This window comes from Oncorhynchus tshawytscha, linkage group LG12 (genome assembly GCF_018296145.1).
Source record: "Oncorhynchus tshawytscha isolate Ot180627B linkage group LG12, Otsh_v2.0, whole genome shotgun sequence".
Taxonomy (NCBI): Eukaryota; Metazoa; Chordata; class Actinopteri; order Salmoniformes; family Salmonidae; genus Oncorhynchus; species Oncorhynchus tshawytscha.
In genome coordinates this window covers 39,647,141-39,664,955 of record NC_056440.1, presented here as the reverse complement: position 1 = coordinate 39,664,955, position 17,815 = coordinate 39,647,141, and the positions used below count along the sequence as shown (strand labels likewise).

At 43.4% G+C, this 17,815-nt stretch overlaps 1 protein-coding gene across 1 annotated transcript; it reads left to right on the top strand.

Moving 5' to 3' along the window:
* The first annotated feature begins 3,135 nt into the window (after positions 1-3,135).
* LOC112263259 (ubiquitin-conjugating enzyme E2 R2) lies at positions 3,136-9,736 on the top strand. The gene is made up of 5 exons (XM_024439335.2): positions 3,136-4,330; positions 4,711-4,797; positions 4,894-4,991; positions 6,768-6,902; positions 7,036-9,736. Exons 1-5 carry the CDS (start codon positions 4,154-4,156, stop codon positions 7,292-7,294), a joined length of 756 nt encoding a protein of 251 aa, XP_024295103.1. The 5' UTR covers positions 3,136-4,153; the 3' UTR covers positions 7,295-9,736.
* The last annotated feature ends 8,079 nt before the right edge of the window (positions 9,737-17,815 follow it).

Below are 17,815 nucleotides of genomic sequence, written 5' to 3'. Positions count from 1 at the left end.
GTAGTGATATTCTGCTGGGTCCCAGCACATTCGGGTGTGGAAGGGAATGACATTGTAGACCAGTTAGGCAAAAGAGCTTTGAAACGAGATATAATTGATATTAATGTTCCACTGGGTAGAGGTGAGGCCAAATGTAAGATCAGAGCCTTTATATGCCCTCCAAAGAAAGGTTGGTGGACCAAGATTCAAAGTTCAGACTAGGAAGGAAGAGGTGGTGTTTGCTCGATTGCGCTAAGAACATTGTACATTGAACTCGCCATTACATCTGGTTGGCGAGCATGTTAATGGTTTGTGTCTGGAGTGTATGGTCAATGAAATGGTGGAGCATGTGTTGTTATATTGTTGTAAGTATGTTAGAGAGGGAAAGATTGAAGTGTAGGGTCATTGAGGTTGGGGAGGTTTGGAAGGGATTTGGGGGATGGGGGAGGGTCTATTAGAAGTTAGTATGGCTCTTTTTTATTTTCTCAGAAGTACTGAGTTAGGTAGGGGGATTTAGAAATGTTGTAAACTGTGATTGACCACACACTTTCAGCACAGTAAGGAGATGATTTGTTAAAGAAGAATGGTAGCAGAGTGAGCTGTATGCCGGATCGCAGACTGGAGGAGAAATGGAAGTGAAAGTGGGCGAAATATCGGTGGTGGTAGGTCAAATCAAATCCAATCAAATTTTATTTGTCACATACACATGGTTAGCAGATGTTAATGCGAGTGTAGCGAAATGCTTGTGCTTCTAGTTCCGACAATGCAGTAATAACCAACAAGTAATCTAGCTAACAATTCCAAAACTACTACCTTATAGACACAAGTGTAAGGGGATAAAGAATATGTACATAAAGATATATGAATGAGTGATGGTACAGAGCGGCATAGGCAAGATACAGTAGATGGTATTAAGTACAGTATATACATATGAGATGAGTATGTAAACAAAGTGGCATAGTTAAAGTGGCTAGTGATACATGTATTACATAAAGATGCAGTAGATGATATAGAGTACAGTATATACGTATACATATGAGATGAATAATGTAGGGTATGTAAACATTATATTAGGTAGCATTGTTTAAAGTGGCTAGTGATATATTTTACATCATTTCCCATCAATTCCCATTATTAAAGTGGCTGGAGTTGAGTCAGTGTGTTGGCAGCAGCCACTCAATGTTAGTGGTGGCTGTTTAACAGTCTGATGGCCTTGAGATAGAAGCTGTTTTTCAGTCTCTCGGTCCCAGCTTAGATGCACCTTTACTGACCTTGCCTTCTGGATGTTAGCGGGGTGAACAGGCAGTTGCTCGGGTGGTTGTTGTCCTTGATGATCTTTATGGCCTTCCTGTGACATCGGGTGGTGTAGGTGTCCTGGAGGGCAGGTAGTTTGCCCCCGGTGATGCGTTGTGCAGACCTCACTACCCTCTGGAGAGCCTTACGGTTGTTGGCGGAGCAGTTGCCGTACCAGGCGTTGATACAGCCCGACAGGATGCTCTCGATTGTGCATCTGTAGAAGTTTGTGAGTGCTTTTGGTGACAAGCCAAATTTCTTCAGCCTCCTGAGGTTGAAGAGGCGCTGCTGCGCCTTCTTCACGATGCTGTCTGTGTGGGTGGACCAATTCAGTTTGTCTGTGATGTGTACGCCGAGGAACTTAAAACTTACTACCCTCTCCACTACTGTTCCATCAATGTGGATAGGGGGGGTGTTCCCTCTGCTGTTTCCTGAAGTCCACAATCATCTTAGTTTTGTTGACGTTGAGTGTGAGGTTATTTTCCTGACACCACACTCCGAGGGCCCTCACCTCCTCCCTGTAGGCCGTCTCGTCGTTGTTGGTAATCAAGCCTACCACTGTTGTGTCGTCCGCAAACTTGATGATTGAGTTGGAGGCGTGCGTGGCCACGCAGTCGTGGGTGAACAGGGAGTACAGGAGAGGGCTCAGAACGCACCCTTGTGGGGCCCCAGTGTTGAGGATCAGCGGGGTGGAGATGTTGTTGCCTACCCTCACCACCTGGGGGCGGCCCAGGTGGTCCAGTACCCAGCTGCACAGGGCGGGGTCGAGACCCAGGGTCTCGAGCTTGATGACGAGCTTGGAGGGCACTATGGTGTTAAATGCCGAGCTGTAGTCGATGAACAGCATTCTCACATAGGTATTCCTCTTGTCCAGATGGGTTAGGTGTGGTGAAGTTGTCGGAGCTCGATGCTTGCACCGAGGGTCAGGATAAAGATGACTCTGTGACCGTAGGCGTGACATTTTTTGAAAAAGTGGACCCCTTTTGGCTGATCCATTTGTGGTTTCAGGGTGGCTGAAAACAGAGTTCAGTTCCGTGGAATCGGTGACCAGGAGGTGGTCTTGTGATAATTGTTTGTGTTCCTACTGGTCAGAGGTAGCAGGCGCACCGTGTTAAATGAATGGGGACAAGAGAGGTGAATTGTTTTGTTGTCACGGAAAGGGTGCCATTGAGAGGAGTGATTACTGGGGTAGGGGTAAATGTGAAAGTTGACCAACTGAAAGGGAAGATTCCCAGTGTTTGTGATACTTGTCATTTGGTGCGACGCAGACAGAGGGGCGAAACAGAAGAGTTGTTGTCTGGCCTTTTGAGTTTTGATGTTGAGTCTTTGCCCGACAAAGTGATGTTAGATATACGCTATCCCTTACGAGATGTTGTGCCAAAAGCATTACGTTGTTACAGGTGTCAAGCGTATGGGCATGTGGCAGCAGTGTGTAGGAGGGAGGTGTGAGCTGTACAAAGGAATGTGTAGCATTGGGGAAAGTAGTGGTATGCGTTAATTGTAGGGGTGCCCATGGGGTTGGGGATCAGAAATGTCCTGTGCGAGAGAGGCAGATTGAGGTTTCCAGGGTTAGAGTAGAGCAGAAGTTGTCCTATGCTGAGGCAGTTCAGAAAGTAGGGGGGATCCTGAGAGGAGTGGTGTGAGTAACAAGTGATACAGTATATGTTTCAGTAAGATTAGATTTTTTGCATTTATAGCAATGGTTATCAACTGTACTGCAGGGGTGGAACATAAATCACAGACAATTGAGGTTGTGGTGGCAGCTGCAGAGAGGTATTTGAGAGTTACAGGGTGTGATAAGTGTTCTGAGGTAGGACTACATATATTTAAATAGTGGAGTAGGGTGGTGGGTTTTTAGTGACTGTAGGGTCTTTATTTTTGTATTCTTATTTTTTTTAAAGCAAAATAAGGAAGTTATACTCCAGTCTAGTAGGTGACGGTAATGCAACATTTTATTGGACGCCAACCGCCCTTAAACCTCATCGAAGAAGAAGAAGTGGCTAGCTTCACACAGGTATGGCGCGAGACAGCAAGTGCACTGGAATCTGTTGAAAGCAAACTGCGAAGTGAGAAACGAGAGAGAGAAAATGAAGTTCCTACACACGTGGATTAATTTATATCACTGTAGTTATTTTAAAGCGATTCTGCTTGTCGGGCGGCTTTAAAACTAAATCATAAACGTTCGTTGAGTTTGACTCTAGTGGAGAAGCTTGCTATGCTCGCGCACACAAACAAATGACGGAGAACAACCCGCTGAACGTGCTGAGACGGTGCACACCTATCGACGGAGAACGGACGAATGACATGGGAAACATTTTAGAAACACCCTTTGTCGTCTAATTTATTATTACACAAGTTAAACTGGTTGGAGATCAAAGACGCTAGCAAGCTATATTTTGAACGTTTCGATAGATCATTTGTAAACGGCACCCCCCTCTCATCCAGGATAAAACCATAACATATATGATCAGATTGAGGAATGTGCGGCGTTAAAAACATTTGACACGTCATTAAACCGTATAGGAGTATTTTAGTCTCTACCAAAAGCAGCTTCCTCATTATCTACAGAACTGTCAACAGAGCTAGCAGCAGTTTGTCGCTTTGTTTACCTCGCTACTGTAGCTAGCTAGCTAACGTTTTGAGAGCAGGCTGCACAGTTGGATGGATAACGTTAGCTAACCTAGCTACCAACTAAACGTGGTGCCACCACTGGTGGGTAATGCTTGCAGCCCCTCTGTATGACAACCAGCTGTTGGTTGTTGGGACGAGCAATTTGAATTGGTCCTGATTTATTTGACTGGCTGTTAGGAAAGCTTCCAAAGAGCGAGTGCCAACGGGGTCGTCCGGTTTTCAGCCAGTCTTCATTGCCACTGGGGTCACCATGGCACAGCAGCAGATGCCAAGCTCTCAGAAGGCACTAATGCTTGAACTGAAGTCTCTCCAAGAGGAACCAGTGGAGGGTTTCCGCATCACACCAGTAGAAGAGTCTGACTTGTACAACTGGGAGGTGGCCATATTTGGACCCCCCAACACACTTTATGAGGGAGGATACTTCAAGGTGAGGGAGAATTTCTTCTGCAATACACCTGATCTGGGACCTATTGCTAACTAGTCTAAAGTATTAATAAAATAACAATAATCCAAACAGTAGCGTTACTTATAGTATATACAAACACACTTTTTTGTTATATGTAGGCAATCCCTGTACCTCTGCCTAGAGAGCAGTGTTTCCCAAACTTGGCATACCGCTTGTTGCCTTTCCAAAGTTTTTTTGACCATATAAATAAACATTGCAATATTTTACGTTACAACTGAGTCTTAAGCTGTCACCCAGGAAGAACTTGCCACAACCCTCCAGTGGGTGTCAATATGCGACACACTATTTGTGAAAAGCCAAAGTATTCCTTCCCGCACACATCACTGACTTTCATTTCACAGGCACACATGAAGTTTCCAGTTGACTACCCCTACTCTCCACCTACTTTCCGTTTCCTCACAAAGATGTGGCACCCCAACATATATGAGGTGATGTATACCACATTGTATGTTTGTCTTGATTTTATGTGATTTATGGGTAATTGTTGGTCTTTCTGTGGAGAGTAACTTGCTGTTTGTCTACAGAATGGGGAAGTGTGTATCTCCATCCTTCACCCCCCTGTTGACGACCCACAGAGTGGAGAGCTACCCTCTGAGAGATGGAACCCCACCCAGAATGTCAGGTAAAATACTCTGTATGAATACATTCCGAATGCACTGTAAATGCTTCAAAATGAACAAAAGGTGATGTTAGCTGATGAGTTTCTCATAGAACAAAAACGTATAAGATCTCCTAAGCCTACCACAGACTCTATTTTTGTAATTTATCCAAAAACCCTTGACAAACCCAATTTCCCCATAGGCTTTGGCCAACAAGCCATGGTGGAGTTGGCCTCCGTTAGTGCCTTTTAAAAATACACCATTTGATTTTTATTTAACCAGGCAAGTCAGTTTAGAACAATTTCTTATTTACAATGACGGCCTATTCCGGTCAAATCCGGATGACGCTGAGCCAATTGTGCCCTGCCCTATGGGACTCTCAAATGTGGCCGGATGTGAGAGAGCCTGGATTCGAACCAGGTACTATAGTAATGCCTCTTGCAATGAGATGCAGTGCCTTAGACCGCTGCGCCACTCAGGAGCCCATTACTATTGCTCTCTATACAGTGCATTCGGAAAGTATTCAGAGCCCTTGACTTTTTCACGTTTACAGCCTTATTCTAAAATTGTCCTCATCAATCTACACACAATACCCCATAATGACAAAGCGAAAACAGGTTGCAAATTGATTAAAAATACAAAACAGAAATATCTTATTTACTTAAGTTTTCAGACCTTTTGCTATGAGACTTGAAATTGAGCTCAGGAGAATCCTGTTTCCATTGATCATCCTTGAAATGTTTCAATAACTTGGAGTCCTCCGGTGGTAAATTCAATTGATTGGACATGATTTGGAAAGGCACATACCTGTCTATAAAATGGTCGACAGTGTATGTCAGAGCAAAATCCAAGCCATGAGGTCAAAGGAAGTGTCTGTAGTGCTCCGAGATCGGATTGTGTCAAGGCACAGATCTGGGAAAGGGTACCAAAAAAATATCTGCAGCATTGAAGGTCAAAGAACCGTGGCCTCCATCATTCTTAAATCACGATTCAATCGTTACTCCTATAGGGAACCTGGTACCATCCCTATGGTGGTGGCAGCATCAAGCTGTGTGATGTTTTTCAGTTGCAGGGACTGGGAGACTAGTCCGGATCGAGGAAAAGATGAACAGAGCAAAGTACAGATCTTTGATGAAAACATGCTCCAGAGCGCTTAGGACCTCAGACTGGTGTTAAGGTTCACCTTCCAGCAGGACAACAACCCTAAGCACACAGCCAAGACAGTGCAGGAGTGGCTTTGGGACAAGTCTCTGAATGTCCTTGAGAAGCTGTGCAGCGACGCTCCCCATCCAACCTGACAGAGCTTGAGAGGATCTGCCGAGAAGAATGAGAGAAATATAGTTGTGCCAAGCTTGTAGCGTCATACCCGAGAAGACTTGAGGCTGCCAAAGTTGCCTCAAAGTACTGCGTGAAGTGTCTTAATACTTATGTAAATGTAATATTTCAGTTTATTTTTAAAACTTTTGCAAACATTTCTAAACCTGTTTTTGCTTTGTCATTATGGGGCATTGTGTGTAGATTGATGAGGGGGGGGACTATTTAATCAATTTTAGAATGAGGTTGTAACAAAGTGGAAAAAGTCAATGGGTCTGTATACTTTCCAAATGCACCGTATACCTAAAAGTTGAAGAATGGTGCGCAACATTTCAGGAGAATGTCTCTCAGTACGTACTGTTGTAAAACCTAGCTAAATGTTTAATCAACTGAACGTACCCCTGACATGCCTAGTGAACACGGCCCAGATGTACTCACCTGTGACCTTACCTGTGTACTGTTTGTATATGAATATGTCTATTCAGGACCATCCTACTGAGTGTGATCTCTCTGCTGAACGAGCCCAACACCTTCTCCCCGGCCAATGTCGATGCCTCTGTTATGTTCCGCAAGTGGAGAGACAGCAAGGGCAAGGACAAAGAGTATGCTGAGATCATCAGGTACCTAAAATTCTCTCTTTTAACACGCAATGAAAAACAGCAATATACTCCTTCACACACACATGACTAAACATGGAAATTCAGTGCAGTCAATCACTTCATTTTCTACCTGGAATCTTACTCTTTCTCTCAGGAAGCAGGTAGTGTCCACTAAAGTGGAGGCGGAGCGGGATGGGGTGAAGGTCCCTACCACGCTGGCGGAGTACTGCATCCAGACCAAAGTGCCTTCCCACGACAGCAGCTCGGACTTGCTTTACGACGACCTCTACGATGATGACATTGAGGAGGATGACGAGGAAGACGAAGATGATGCAGAAGCTGGGTGCCAGATGGCCGGAGAGGAGGGGAACTGCTTAATTGACGAGGAAGACTCGGGCAACGAAGAGTCATGACCTTCCTCCTCTCGCTTTTTATCCCGCTCCTCCCCACACCCTTCCTACCAGTGACTGCTGCAGCCTCCTCCTATCCTTACTTTCTGATTCCCTACCACGTGCGCACACACACACTCTTGCTCGATCCATCCCATTTTTGACGGCTTCCCATAGCACTTAGCATGCCCATATTCTATTAAGGCGCTCTACACCTGAAGCAGGGATTTTTAACAGCTTTATGGGGGTCAGATTTAATGGTTTTATTATGGCATTTCTCTTATTCAGCCATTTGAGGGGTCAGTTTTAAACAGTTCAACATAATCACATGCTTTATAATGACACCAATCTGGCTTGTATGCTGTCTACCAGTGTTGCCAACAATTTTTTTGTGAGAATTCCTATTGGCTGCTTGATTTGTCGCCAGGTGATGTTTTGCTGTTACCATGACATTTTCTCCCCTTCTCCCGCTGCACACCCCCTCCCCTTATGCTTCTGTACCTGTGTGTGCGGTGTTGCTGTGAATTATTTTGCATAGGCAGCTTTTCTCACTTTTGTTTGTGGAATTATTTAGTGGGAAAAGTCACTAAAGGGTATCAAAACTCATCTCCAAGGCAGCCTGAAAAGTAGCTTAATTTGTCGCTAGGCACTTTGACAAATAAAAGTTGCTGTGGGGGTCTGAAAACTGACTGAATATAGCGACTTTAAGTTGGCAACACTGGTTTCTACCCCTCCCAGGGTTAAAATACACTCTCAAACTAGTTCTAATTCCGTTGTGTTAAACCAAATTGTATTCAAACGTAAAACCACAATTTAAATTAACTCTAATTTGTTCTTAAGCTGTGGAACAGGGTGGTAAGATGCACTCAACTAACATACCCCTCTCTTACTCTCGCACATCAGTTAAATTAATAAACAAAAAACCTACTCTTTCTGTATTGCCCTGGCATGGATCTGAACACCAAAAGGACAATTTTTGCTTGGTTCCTCATGTTTCTCTGAGTCATCCACTCAATCAAAGATCGCTAGCAGATAGGAAGGGTTGGGCACTGACTCCCAACATGCATCTCTTTGAGTGGATTCATCTCAACATGCATATTTTCAACCAGAGACCGTAGAGAAGCAATCTCTGCTCCAACTTCTGAGGTGAAATGCACCTGAAACTGATAAAGGGTTTCTGAGACTGATAAACTGATAGTCTCACGCCTGATGTCACTTAAACTCTTGTGCTCTCAAACAAAGATGCTTCCAAATATTGGTACGGTACCAGCGATGGATAATTTCCATGGGGACTGGGCTGGCGACATGGCGTTGTTTCCTTGGTGACTGATTTGTAACAACCCATTCTTTCTATGCCTATGGGGGACTTGAACACCAGGGGTGAATGAGACAAGTGGACCCCCTCCACACCACAGAGCATTGGATCCAACAAACTGCTCTGCACAGAAAACAGCACTGAGAGAGGCAACACTGCTGTTTCAAGTAGAGACAATTTGTTCTGTTAGAATTTCGTGTAGTCAGTAATCTCCTGTTCAAGGTTTGATGAAAACATCTCTCTTTACCCAGAAACACAGACAATGAATGCTGGATCACCATGGGAAGTGTTGGCCATTCCATAACACTTTGTTACAGCTGAAGTTTGGGGTGTGTCACCTTCCTCTACTAAGGGTGTGTATAAGCAACAGACCTGGGTTCACATACTATTTGAAATCATTTTAAATGTCCCAAAAGTGCAAACCCAGACTGTTGAAAGCAAACTATTTGATTTCGAATAGTATTTGAATGCAGGTCTGATGAGCCAGACATTGAGATTACAAATGCTTGGGTATAATGGAGTGAACTGAAAGCCACTTAATGTCTTTGATTTTTCATTTGAGTTTGGTAGTCCTCAAGTGGTTCCAAAGTAAATGTGATTCATGATGTTTTTGTTGCCAAAGAGATCTCCTCCCAGTGCCAGTCACAGGCCCTTGACCACAGATGGGTAATCATTACAAAGAAAAGCATTCCGTTTGGGGACACGTAGAGCGCTTCATAACCATTATGATCATTTATTAGATATCTCAATTATGTTTAATTTTAATTTAAGTTCAATAATCGCTTAGAGACTTTGGGCTTGATTCAATCAAATATTTATGCAGTAGTATGTAGGCCTAAACATAGTGGGTAAACAAAGATATTGTGTAAACATTGCTAAGGCAGGGTGGCTTGGATCCGGCCCTTGGTGTCTTTCAGCTAATGTTACGTGTTTGTTTTTCGGAGTGGAAAATTCACCTTGTTTTTCATGGTCTAACTGAACTTACGTCATGAACGTTGACTGAAGATAAAATAAGCTTTCTTTTGTGAATCAAAGGCTTTATATTTGGGTTGTTTGTTGCACAAAGTCAAATAAATACAGAGAGCACTGGAAATTGTCAAAGCTATTTCAAAGTGAGAATTATTTTCGCCATTAAAAACATCCACTTGTTAGATATTTGTTTCAATGAAAAAGAAAACACATTCAAATGAAATGCCCCCCCCCCCAAAAAAAAGTTTGCTGATAAAAATCGGTGGGGTGAATGAGAGAGAGTCTGAAGATGGAAGTAGGGCAATCGAGTCTCAATCGCAGGTGTCTGTAGCATTGAGCCCCTCCCACTACTGATCTCCCTGTGTAGCACAGGAGGCTACTGAGGGGAGGACGGCTCATAATCATGGCGGGAATGGAATGGTATCTAACACATGGAAACCATTAGTTTGATGTGTTCGATACCATTCCATTTATTCCGTTCCAGCCATAACAATGAGCCGGTCCTCCACAATGAAGGTGCCAGCAGCTTCCTGTGGAGTGAGGTGAGGCTCTCAACCTTCTAGCGTCTGTCCTTTTTCTTTGCAGCCACATGGGCCTGAAAATAGATAGTTACAGAGTTAAGAGCCATTAATGCTGGATATTCCTGTATCAACAGGTTCAACTGTATAACAGTGCAACAACAGGCTTCTTATTTTTTCCTCGCAGGGCTCTCCAGAGTGATGAAAAGCTTCCCTTCCTCTGCTTTGCTGCAGATGCGATGCTGAGGCGATCACCGGGAGAGAAAACGTCTGCGAGGGCTCCAGGCTGGTAGCATCAACTACACAGAACAAAAATATAAACGCAACATGCAACAATTTGAAAAGATTTGACTGAGTTACAGTTCATATAAGGAAATCAGTCAATTGAAATTCAGTAGGCCCGTAATCTATAGATTTCACATGACTGGGAATACAGATATGCATCTGTTGGTCACAGATACCTTTTTTAAAAAAGGTAAGGGCGTGGATCAGAAAAACAGTATCTGGTGTGACAAGTATTTGCCTCATGAAGATCAGCACATGTCCTTCGCATAGACTTGATCAGGCTGTTGATTGTGGCCTGTGGAATGTTGTCCAATTCTTCAATGGCTGTGCGAAGTTGCTGGACATTGACGGGAACTGGAATATGCTGTCATACACGTCGACCCAGAGCATCCCAAACATGCTCAATGGGTGACATGTCTGATGAGTATGCAGGCTTGGAAGAACTAGGACATTTTGAGCTTCCTGGAATTGTGTCCAGATCCTTCTGACATGGGTCTGTGCACTATCAAACTGAAACATGAAGTGATGGCAGCGGATGAATGGCACGACAACGGGTCTCAGGATCTTGTCACGTTATCTCTGTGGATTCAAATTACCATTGATAAAATGCAATTGTGTTTGTTGTCCGTAGCTTATGTGTCCGCCCATTCCATAACCCCACCACCAGGCACTATGTTCACAACATTGACATCAGCAAACCACTTGCCCACGCGACACCATACACGCTGTCTGCCATCTGCCTGGTACAGTTGAAACCAGGATTCATTCGTGAAGAGCACACTTCTCCAGTATGACGTTGGCCATCGAACATGAGAATTTGCCCACTGAATTCGGTTACGATGCTGAACTGCAGTCAGGTCAAGAAACCTGGTGAGGATGACGAGCACGCAGATCGCTTCCTTGAGACGCTTTCTGACAGTTTGTGCAGAAATTCTTCTGTTGTGCAAATCCACAGTTTCACCAGCTGTCCGGGAGAGTCATCTAAGACCATCCCACAGGTGAAGAAGCCGAATGTGGAGGTCATAGGCTGGCATGGTTACACGTGGTCTACGGTTGTGAGGCCGGTTGGACGTACTCCCAAATTCTCTAAAATGACGTTGTAGGCGGCTTATGGTAGAGAAATTAACATAAAATTCTCTGGCAACAGCTCTGGTGGACATTCCTGCAGCCAGCATACCAATTGCACGCTCCCTCAACTTGAGGCATCTGTGGAATTGTGTTGTATGACTAAACTACACCTTTTAGAGTGGCCTTTTATTGTCCCCAGCACAAGGTGCACTTGTGTAGTGATCATGCTGTTTAATCAGCTTCTTGATATGCCACACCTTTCAGGTGTGTCAGGTGGATGGCTTATCTTGTCAAAGGTTTTTAGAAATTTGAGATAAGAAAATATTTATTAAATAAACTAAAGTACAGTGCCTTCGGAAAGTATTCAGACCCCTTGACTTTTTCCACACTTTGTTATGTTACAGCCTTATTTTAAAATGTATTAAATAAATAAAAAATCCTCAGCAATCTACGCACAATAACCCATAATGACAATGCGAAAACAGGGTTTTAGAAATGGCTTATTTACATAAGTATTCATAGCTTTTGCTATGAGACCTGAAATTGAGCTCAGGTGCATCCTGTTTCCATTGATCATCCTTTAGCTGTTTCTACAACTTGATTGGAGTCCACCTGTGGTAAATTCAATTAATTGGATGTGATTTGGGCGGCAGGTAGCCTAGTGGTTAGAGCGTTGGACTAGTAACCGAAAGGTTGCAATATCGAATCTCAGAGCTGACAAGGTAAAAATCTGTCGTTCTGTCCCTGAACAAGGCAGGTAACCCACTGTTCATAGGCCGTCATTGAAAATAAGAATTTGTTCTTAACTGACTTGCCTAGTCAAATAAAGGTAAAATAAATAAAACATGGAAAGGTACACACCTGTCTATATAAGGTCCCACAGTTGACAGTGCATGTCAGAGCAAAAACCAAGCTATGAGGTCGAAGGAAGTGTCCGTTGACCACCGAGACAGGATTGTGTCGATGCATAGATCTGGGGAAGGGCACCAAAATATTTTTGCAGAATTGAATGTCCCCAAGAACACAGTGACCTCCATCATTCTTAAATGGCAGAAGTTTGGAACCACCAAGACTCTTCCTAGAGCTGGCCAAACTGAGCAATCGGAATAGATGGGCTTTGGTCAGGGAGGTGACCAAGAACTCGATGGTCACACTGACATAGCTCTAGAGTTCCTCTGTGGTGATGGGGGAACCTTCCAAAAGGACAACCATCTCTGCAGCACTCCACCAATATGGATTTTATGGTAGTGGCCAGACAGAAGCCACTCCTCAGTAAAAGGCACATGACAGCCCGCTTGGAGTTTGCCAAAAGGCACCTAAAGACTCTCAGACCATGAGAAACAAGATTCTCCGGTCTGATGAAACCTAGATTGAACTATTTGGCCTGAATGCCAAGCGTCACGCATATAGGAAACCTGGCATCATCCCTATGGTGAAGCATGGTGGTGGTAGCATCATGCTGTGGGGATGTTTTTCAGTGGCAGGGACTGGGAGACTAGATCGAGGGAAAGATAAACGGAGAAAAGTACAGATCCTTGATGAAAACATGCTCCAGAGTGCTTAGGGCCTCAGACTGGGATTAAGGTTCACATTCCAACAGGACAACGACCCTAAGAACACAGCCAAGACAATGCAGGGGTGGCTTTGAGACAAGTCTATGAATGTCCTTGAGAAGCTTACAAAAAATTATACAAAATAAAAAATGGGAAAATGGTGAGTGCATCTGTATTCATCCCCTTTGCTATGAAGCCCATAATAAGATCTGGTAACCAATTACCTTCGGTGGTCACATAATTAGTTAAATAAAGTTCACCTGTGTGCTATCTAAGTGTCATATGATCGGTCATATGATCTCAGTATATATACACCTGTTCTGAAAGACCCCAGAGTCTGCAACACCACTAAGCAAGGGGCACCACCAAGCAAGCGGTACCATGAAGACCAAGGAGCTCTCCAAACAGGTCAGGGACAAAGTTGTGGAGAAGTACAGATCAGGATTGGGTTATAAAAAAATATCTGAAACTTTTAACATCCAACAGAGCACCATTAAATCATTTTTTTTATGGAAAGAATATTGCACCACAATAAACCTGCCAAGAGAGGGACGCCCACAAACACTCACAGACCAGGCAAGGAGGGCAGTTCACAGAGATAACCCTGAAGGAGCTGCCAAGCTCCACAGTGGAGATTGGTGTATCTGTCCATAGGACCACTTTAAGCTGTACACTCCAGAGAGCTGGGCTTTATGGAAGAGTGGCCAGAAAAAAGCCATTGCGTAAAGAAAATAAATAAGCAAACATGTTTGGTGTTTGCCAAAAGGCATGTGGGAGACTCCCCAAACATATGGAAGAATGTACTCTGGTCAGATGAGACTAAAATTTAGCTTTTGGCAATCAAGGAAAACGCTATGTCTGGTGCAAACCCAACACCTCATCACCCCAAGGACAACATCCCCACAGTGAAGCTTGGAGGTGGCAGCATCATGCAGTTGGGATGTTTTTCATCGGCAGGGACTGGGAAACTGGTCAGAATTGAAAGAATAATGGATGGTGCTAAATACAGGGAAAGTCTTGAGGGAAACCTGTTTATCTTCCAGAGATTTGAGATTGGGATGGAGGTTCACCTTCAAGCAGGACAATGACCCTAAGCATACTGCTGAAGCAACACTCGAGTGGTTTAAGGGGAAACATTTAAATGTATTGGAATGGACTAGTCAAAACCCAGACCTCAATCCAATTGAGAATTTGTGGTATGACTTCAAGATTGCTGTACACCAGCAGAACCCATCCAACTTGAAGGAGCTGGAATCCCAGTGGGTAGATATGCCAAGCTAATAGAGACATACCCCAAGATACTTGCAGCTGTAATTGCTGCAAAAGGTGGATCTGCAAAGTATTGACTTTTTTGGGGGGTGAATAGTTATGCACGCTCAAGTTTTCAGTTTTTTTGTCTTATTTCTTGTTTGTTTCACAGAAGAAGAAAAACATTTGCATCTTCAAAGTGGTGGGCGTGTTGTGTAAATCAAATGATACAAACACCCCGAACAATCTCTTTTAATTCCAGGTTATAAGGCAACAAAATAGGAAATATTAATGACCTAATGAGACTCTTAAGGGATTGTTCTCTAAAGTTGTGGGGAACATGTGTTGTTAGCTGGGATGACAGCCCACAGAAATGTATGGATTTAGGCGCACAGCAGACACCTGTTGCACAACTTCTACCCACCTTTCTGAACTTTATTTGCCACAAACCTAGACATATACAGTGGGGCAAAAAAGTATTTAGTCAGCCACCAATTGTGCATGTTCTCCCACTTATGACAGACAAAATGAGAAAAAAAATCCAGAAAATCACATTGTAGGATTTTTAATGAATTTATTTGCAAATTATGGTGGACAATAAGTATTTGGTCAATAACAAAAGTTTATCTCAATACCCTTTGTTGGCAATGACAGAGGTCAAACGTTTTCTGTAAGTCTTCACAAGGTTTTCACACACTGTTGCTGGTATTTTGGCCCATTCCTCTATGCAGATCTCCTCTTGAGCAGTTATGTTTTGGGGCTGTTGCTGGGCAACACGGACTTTCAACTCCCTCCAAAGATTTTCTATGGGGTTGAGACCTGCAGACTTGTTAGGCCACTCCAGGACATTGAAATGCTTCTTACGAAGCCACTCCTTCGTTGCCCGGGCGGTGTGTTTGGGATCATTATCATGCTGAAAGACCCAGCCACGTTTCATCTTCAATGCCCTTGCTGATGGAAGGAGGTTTTCACTCAAAATCTCACGATACATGGCCCCATTCATTCTTTCCTTTACACGGATCAGTCGTCCTGGTCCCTTTGCAGAAAAACAGCCTCAAAGCATGATGTTTCCACCCCCATGCTTCACAGTAGGTATGGTGTTCTTTGGATGCAACTCAGCATTCTTTGTCCTCCAAACACGACGAGTTGAGTTTTTACCAAAAAGTTATATTTTGGTTTCATCTGACCATATGACATTCTCCCAATCTTCTTCTGGATCATCCAAATGCTCTCTAGCAAACTTCAGACGGGCCTGGACATGTACTGGCTTAAGCAGGGGGACACGTCTGGCACTGCAGGATTTGAGTCCCTGGCGGCATAATGTGTTACTGATGGTAGGCTTTGTTACTTTGGTCCCAGCTCTCTGCAGGTCATTCACTAGGTTGTTCTGGGATTTTTGCTCACCGTTCTTTGTGATCATTTTGACCCCACGAGGTGAGATCTTGCGTGGAGCCCCAGATCGAGGGAGATTATCAGTGGTCTTGTATGTCTTCCATCTCCTAATAATTGCTCCCACAGTTGATTTCTTCCAACCAAGCTGCCTACCTATTGCAGATTCAGTCTTCCCAGCCTGGTGCAGGTCTACAATTTTGTTTCTGGTGTCCTTTGACAGCTCTTCGGTCTTGGCCATAGTGGAGTTTGGAGTGTGACTGTTTGAGGTTGTGGACAGGTGTCTTTTATACTGATAACAAGTTCAAACAGGTGCCATTAATACAGGTAATGAGTGGAGGACAGAGGAGCCTCTTAAAGAAGAAGTTCCAGGTCTGTGAGAGCCAGAAATCTTGCTTGTTTGTAGGTGACCAAACACTTATTTTCCACCATAATTTGCCCCCCAAAAATTCTCATTTTGTCTGTCATAGTTGAAGTGTGCCTATGATGAAAATTACAGGCCTCTCATCTTTTTAAGTGGGTGAACTTGCACAATTTGTGGCTGACTAAATACTTTTTTGCCCCACTGTATGTTTAGTTTAGATTTTGTCCGGTCTGGACCAGCCTTGATTTCAAAACCACAGAGGTCGTCTGGACCGGCCTATATTTGGCCCAAACATATAGACGTCTAGAATTGATTCAGATTTAGTCCGGTCCAGATCAGACCAAATCTAAACCAATCATAGACGTCTATGTTTTACAAGTTTGGACAGCACAGTATAGCAAGGTATACAGTACAGTAGAGCACAGCAGAGTACAGTACAGTAAAGAAAAGTATAGTACACTACAGTAGAGTACAGTAATGAAAAGTATAGTACAGTACACTACAGTAGAGTACAGTAAAGAAAAGTATAGTATAGTATAGTACACTACAGTAGGGTACAGTAAAGAAAAGTATAGTACAGTACACTACAGTAGGGTACAGTAAAGAAAAGTATAGTACAGTACACTACAGTAGGGTACAGTAAAGAAAAGTATAGTACAGTGCACTACAGAGTACAGTAAAGAAAAGTATAGTACAGTGCACTACAGAGTACAGTAAAGAAAAGTATAGTACAGTGCACTACAGAGTACAGTAAAGAAAAGTATACTACAGTGCACTACAGTAGAGTACAGTAAAGAAAAGTATAGTGTACTGTATTGTACCCTACTTTACTAAGGTCTTCACCGGTCTACCCGAACCCGAATACCCGAGACCTGACCCGGGTCCCGAGTGTGTCCGGGTCTAAAATTCAAACTTCTCTCTCGGGTCTGGGTTGGGTCCAGTTTGGTTGTCATCAGCCAACTGGACCCGAGAAGACCCCTACTACGTAACTGTAATGTACTCTATGCTGCTGAACTAAACTATACTCTACTAAATTAAACTACTGTAATTTATTAAAATAAAAATGTATTAAAACTGAAGTAAACTATACTGTACTCTACTGTACTTTACTCTAGCGAATTAAACTGTCCTGTGCCGTACTGTACTCTACTGGGCTCTTCTGTACTATACTCTGCCATGGTGTAGTCTGATGTTAAAAACTTGTGAAATAGAGCCTAGACGTCTATGATTCTTTTAGTTTTGGATCTGGTCCACACCGAACAAATGTGTACTTATTTGGGGGCAGAGCTCATTCGAATAATACCCAGTATGCTTTTGCAAGGGTTTGTTTTTACATTTACATTTTGATCATTCAGCAGACACTCTTATCTTACAGTCAGTGCATTCAACTAAGGTAGTGTCGTGGAAACCAAGTGAGAGACTTAGTCATTTCTTCAAACAATCAATCTTTATTATAAGATTTGCAAATCTGGAGCTGGTTATCAATCCACTCAACAACAGTGCAGAGTTACGAGCCCATCAAACACGATTCTGGTCTCAGCCTATATAGGGACATACAACCTCTGTCTACGTGGCAGTTTAGCAGGTGTGTGAGATCATAGCACACAAACAAGTGATAATGCCAGTGTTATTACTCATTTCTGCTGATAGAATTGTCATTGCTGCTCAAGCTAGCCTCTGTTCTATTAATATCTACACAGCTGTGCCCTTGAAAGATAGGAAAAGAATAGGATTGACCAAAAAAACAGGTCACTCTCAGAGGCTCTTTTGTCATTGGCCACGTGACAGTTACTCAGAAACAAGAGAGGAAAAACACTGGCTTCTTCTTACATGAGA

What these genes read in the sequence shown, in the direction of transcription:
- LOC112263259 (XM_024439335.2), top strand. Translation starts at nt 4,154, where the DNA reads ATGGCACAGCAGCAGATGCCAAGCTCTCAGAAGGCACTAATGCTTGAA. An exon ending in AACCCCACCCAGAATGTCAG is followed by an intron (nt 4,992 to 6,767) that starts GTAAAATACTCT and finishes ATGTCTATTCAG; the next exon opens with GACCATCCTACTGAGTGTGA. An exon ending in GAGTATGCTGAGATCATCAG is followed by an intron (nt 6,903 to 7,035) that starts GTACCTAAAATT and finishes TCTTTCTCTCAG; the next exon opens with GAAGCAGGTAGTGTCCACTA.